The 5,444-nt window shown below is 51.7% G+C and overlaps 1 protein-coding gene across 1 annotated transcript in view; it reads left to right on the top strand.

Moving 5' to 3' along the window:
* The window catches only part of ACO2 (aconitase 2), a 53,957-nt gene that overhangs the window by 33,010 nt on the left and 15,503 nt on the right, over positions 1-5,444 (top strand). The window contains exons 3-4 of the mRNA XM_007453972.1: positions 696-954; positions 4,237-4,329. Of these exons, the coding sequence (XP_007454034.1) occupies positions 696-954; positions 4,237-4,329 (352 nt within the window). The remainder of the gene's footprint in view (positions 1-695; positions 955-4,236; positions 4,330-5,444) is intronic.

Here is a 5,444-nt window from a genome sequence, read left to right as displayed (position 1 = left end):
GGGGTGGGTGGTGAGAGTTGGCCCGTGCCCAGCTAGGTCTGCAGCTTCTGTTCTTGAGAGCTGACAGCCACACCTGTCTTCATGGGGTGAGAGCAAGTGGAGCCAGCAGGAAAGGCTTTAGCATAATAGGGTAACAAGGCCTCCAGCACCTGAGACGGAGGGTTGCGGGCGGAGCGTGAGGCGGGTTGGGTGAGGGGTGCTGGTGCAGAGTCTCTGTCTCAGTGGGGCTGAGTGCACGGGGGAGATGGCCGTGAACAGAGAGAAATAGAGCATCCAAGGTGAGACTCTGTCTGCAAACTTGAGCTTCAAACATCATTCTGCTGGGTCTCTGTTACCTCATGGTCGTTTTACTAAATGACAAGGATACAGTAAGGATTAAAAGATGAGACATACACGGAATAGGTGCCCATCAGATAATAGCAATTTATATGCTGGAAAAGCAAATATACTTCAGGGAAAAATAAAACCGTGCCGCCTCTTGTGATGTTGGCATTCATCAAGTGGTTTTGGACCTAGCGAGTGCCAGGTGCTGTGCCGTGTGCTGGAGCTACCACAGTGAGCAGCACTGTGCTGCACCGATTCGTTTCCACCCTGGCGGGGTGCAGGGTGCCCGCCGTGTGTGCGGAGAGGGAATGGCTGTGGCGGACGGGGTCCCATGCAGCTGGTCCCAGGCCATCCCTCCCTTCTCCCACCAGGTTGAACCGGCCTCTGACCCTCTCAGAGAAGATCGTGTATGGACACCTGGATGACCCAGCCCACCAAGAGATCGAGCGAGGCAAGACCTACCTGCGGCTGCGGCCTGACCGCGTGGCCATGCAGGATGCCACGGCCCAGATGGCCATGTTGCAGTTCATCAGCAGTGGACTGCCCAAGGTAGCTGTGCCGTCCACCATCCACTGTGACCATCTGATCGAGGCCCAGCTCGGGGGTGAGAAAGACCTGCGTCGGGCCAAGGTGAGCTGAAAGTAGCGTGGGAGGGGCGTGGAGGGGGCCAGTGGGTGTGACATGGGATGAGAGACAAAACCCTTGAACTAGGGCATTACCCCCAAATTCTAACGGACTCTTTGGTTTAGTCTTTTTTTTTTTTAATTTATTTTTGCTCTCTTCTACTTTGAAAAATACCATTTGCCCTTTGTGAAGCTGTTAGAAAATACTGAGAAAATCTAAAGAAAACAAAAATCATCCTTAATCTTACCATATACTAAAGGTATTCTTTTCAGGTCCTTTTTCTGTAATAAAACAGAATACTTTATAAGAAAAATGATGCAGATGTCGGGTTCTGATACCTATCGCCACTTGCTCTGGAGAAGAGACTTTAAAGTTCTCGTGCTGCCACCATCACATGTGATCACTCGTGCTCTCGCCTGGCCCCTGGGGACCTTGTCAGGGAGGGAGGCGAATAGTGTCGCTGTTGGTAAATTTGAGGTGGCCAAGGCGCGTGCATCAAGTCCCACAACTGCATGGGGGCAAGGTTAGGACCAGACCCTTATCCCTTCTCCCACTCAGGGCCCTCTCTTACTGATTGACCCCCTTTGTGGGCTTTCTTCTGTGAGTTTCGCTTAACAAGGTAGAAGGGGCTGGATGCCACACTGAAGAGTTTTCCCCTTGGATTCCTCTCACTCTTATGAAACCAAATTTGTGCTCCTTCCTCCTGGCTCTGCTTGTGGTGCCTTTGTGTGTGTCTACTCTTGGCAATAGCAGGTCTCTCCCAGCTCTGGGCCTCCACCCTCCCCACCCCCTCCCCATCCCTCGCAATGGAAGTGGGCACTGCTCTTGGGGGGCCATTGGCAGGAGCTGAATGCTGGCAGGGCTGCAGCCTGGCTGGGCACAGAGCAGAGCATGCAATTGAAAGTGCTTCGGCTCCCAGGGTCAGCATGGCTCAGAGAGCCTCTCAGACCCATGGGAAACGCTCAGGGCAGCTTTCCCATTCAAGCCCCTTCTTCCTACTTTGGCCTGCTAGTTTGTGTCCTGGTGGCACAGCGGCTCCACTCAGCTGAAAGAGCCCAGCTTTCTGTCTGGTGGTTTCCATGTTAGCAGTGGTGGTGGTAACTGGTAACATTACAGGGGATCCTTCAGTGCTGGGAACTGGGTCCTCTTCAGCCCTAGGGGTGAATGACTGCCTGCAGCAGGGCCACCACCTTCAGGGTCTGGCCCTCCCCTTACTTTATAGTTTTAAAATCTACCTTCTGGAGATGAGATTCACAGAATCATAGGATTTCAGGACCCATTCCCTCATTTATTTAACAAATGTTCATTGAACATTAATTATGTGCCAGGTACTGTGCTAGGTGCTGGGACTCGGTGTGAACATGACAGACAGGGGCTCTGCCTTCTGTACTCATGGATCTTAGAGTCCAGTAGGGAGGCAGAAGCTAAACAATCACACAAATTGGTAACTGCCAATTTGGGAGAGTGTGGAACTCTGAAAGTATAAGAAAGATGTCTGATTTAGACTTTGGTGGGGAAAGGACAGCGTCTTTTGAGGATGTAACATGTAAGCTGAGACGTGAACAGATAAGAACGTTCTAGACAGAACAGATGACCTAAAGACCTTGAGGAGGAAGAAACCTGGTACTTTTGTGGAGCTGGAAGGGGGCCTGTGGGCCTGGAACTCTGAGGTGGGTGGGGGCAGGTGCAGGTGGGCCTTGAGGACTGTGGGTGCCCTCCTAGGAGTCGCTGAGGGGTTTACGCAGGAGAGGGATATGGTCAGATTTACATGTATTTGTAAAGGGTCCCTCTGGCTGGAGCTCAGAGAGACAGAGTGACCTGTCCAGGGGTCACACAGACCACCGGAGAAGTATCTAGGCTGAGTTCCGGTCAAGCGCTCTGGCCGCCACGCTGCCTCTCCTCCCACACGCAGACACGTGAGCAAATGCACACACAGCCAGCTGCCTCCTGCCCTCGGTACCAGTTTTACAATTGGTGACTGATTTATAAACGAAAAACCCAATATATTATTAATCAGAAAGAGACTGCTGTGGATACCTAAGTTCTGTGTCTGACATTCTTTTACTTGGGGAAACTACACGGGCCCTCAGAAGGATGCATGGTTGGTGTGGAGTTTAAATGAAGGGGGCTGCACGGTATTGAGAGTGTTTTATGAAGGGCCCAGCGGAGCCCACAGTGAGTCCTTCCTCTGTCTTGGAGCATGGCTCTCCCACACCCAGAGGCTAGCAGGTCTCTATTCCTACTTCCTCCTTCACAGCTCTGTGCTGTCCGCTATGGTCCCATCCCTTTAGTCCCAGGGTCTCACCTATCCAGGGACATGCTATGTCTTCCAGATAAACTCTGGCCTACATCCATGTGGTGGGAAGGCTTCCCTTCCCCCCGAGGAAGTTGTCTCTGAATTATAGGTATAGTGGGTACCATCCTGTTTTTTGTTTTGTTTGTTCAGAGCATGGTCCATTTGACGGTCTTTCATTTGGGGCCCATCAAACATTACCAAGTGTTGAGCACTGACCATATGCCAGACGGTGGTCTAGGTGTTCTGAGATGTAGTCTCTGTAAGGGAGGTAGCCTTGTTTCTATTACAACGTAGCCCTCAGCTCTGTGGTTGGACAGGCCTGGGTTCAAACACTGGCTCCTCTCTTTAACCCTGGGATCTCCAGCAAGTTATTTCACCTCTGAGTTTCTGTTTTTGCATCTGTAAAATGGGCTTGGTGACAATACTTCCCCTGAGTTGTGAGGATGTTTAGCGTGGTGCCATTTCCGTAGTGGACGTTCAGTAAATGTCAGCCAGGATTACAAATGAGGCATCCGAGGCGCCAGTGGAGAAACAACACCCAACATGAGGCGTGGTGGGACCAGGCTGTCCACTCTGTCCCACTGCTTCCCTTTGAGAGTCCCCCTCCCCCACACCATGTCCCAGTTAGTCCTGTAGTCCCATGCTTACCCCTCACTGCCGGCCTTGGCTGAGGACTTGAGTGCCAGAGGGACCCTTCTACAAATAAGGAAACTGAGACCCAGGTCAGGGAAGGGATTTGTTTTGGACCCACTCCCTGGCCAGGTGTCACAGAACTGGGCTTTGTCTCTGTTCCCTGGTCTCTCTCCTGGGCCTGCCAGCTGAGACTATGGGCCAGCATCCAAGCCCTTTTGGAATTATTTGTAGACGGCCTCCAGGAGAGGGCTTGTCTTCACAGTGCCAGCATTTCAGAGTCAGAGGGGAGGGGTGGGGGAGGGGGGAAGGCATGAGCAAACTGTGTTACTAATGCCCTGGTTATTGATTTATCTCAATAGGACATAAACCAGGAAGTGTATAATTTCCTGGCAACTGCAGGTGCCAAGTACGGCGTGGGCTTCTGGAGGCCTGGCTCTGGAATCATTCACCAGGTAAAGCAGGGCCTGGCCTGCCTTTGTGGGTGGGCAGGGGAGTGGGCTGCCCTTAGGGAACCAGGGAGCACCTCCAGGCCTGTGGGAGCCCGGGGCTCAGGCGGGCAATTGGATGACATTTTCATCAGCCCTTAGACTCCTCCGCTTTCATTTTAAATTTAATTTTCTTTTTTCAAAATTAATTAATTAATTAATTATTATTTTTTTGGCCTAGTTGGGTCTTCATTGCTGAGCTCAGGCTTTCTCTAGTTGTGGGGAGTGGGGCTACTCTTCATTGCAGTGCACGGATTTCTCGTTGCGGTGGCTTCTCTTGTTGCGGAGCACGGGCTCTAGGCATGCGGGCTTCAGTAGTTATGGCGTGTGGGTTCAGTAGTTGTGGCACACAGGCTTAGTTGGTCCGCAGCATGTGGGATCTTCCCAGACTAGGGCTCGAACCCATGTCCCCTGCAATTGGCAGGCAGATTCTTAACCACTGTGCCACCAGGGAAGTCCCTAAAATTAATTTTCACTGTGTCAAGTTATACATTCTCACTCTCCATGTGAGAAATTAAAATAGTCCCTTCTGACCAGCTTTTTAAGGATGACATGTTTTGTGCTACACCTTCTTCTAAGCATTATGGTATTGTATTGTTTTTTGTTTTGCTTTTTTCCACAAGCGTTATACCTTGTTGTGTGGATAGCTAACACTTGATGAGCACATTCCGTGTGCCAGGCACTCTGCAGATAGTAACTTATTGGGTGCTCGCCATGACCCTATGAGATTGGTGGTTTTATTGTCCACACCTTACAGATGAGGAAACTGAGGCACGGAGAAGTTAATCTCCTTGCCCAGGGGCACCCAGTTGGCCGATTGTGGGGCCAGGCTTTGCATCCAGGCAGCCTGGCCCTGGAGCCAGTGTCCACAGTGCTGTGCTGCTTCACAGCCTCCCATCACACTGGGAGCTCTTCCCCTCTCAGGGAACAGAGTGCTCCTCCGAGCCTTTTGGCCCATTGCGGGTGTCCTGGAGGATGGAGGGGCCAAAGGTCACATGGCCACATCAGTCAGGAGTTCTCCTGGGGTCTCCCAAGGATGGATTTTCTCTTGATAGGCAGTTGTGTAGAGAGAGAGAGGCGGG

Source organism: Lipotes vexillifer, unplaced genomic scaffold, assembly GCF_000442215.2.
Source record: "Lipotes vexillifer unplaced genomic scaffold, Lipotes_vexillifer_v1.1 scaffold382, whole genome shotgun sequence".
NCBI lineage: Eukaryota > Metazoa > Chordata > Mammalia > Artiodactyla > Lipotidae > Lipotes > Lipotes vexillifer.
The sequence above is the reverse complement of the archived record's forward strand: the minus strand, read 5'-3'. Positions and strand labels throughout refer to the sequence as shown.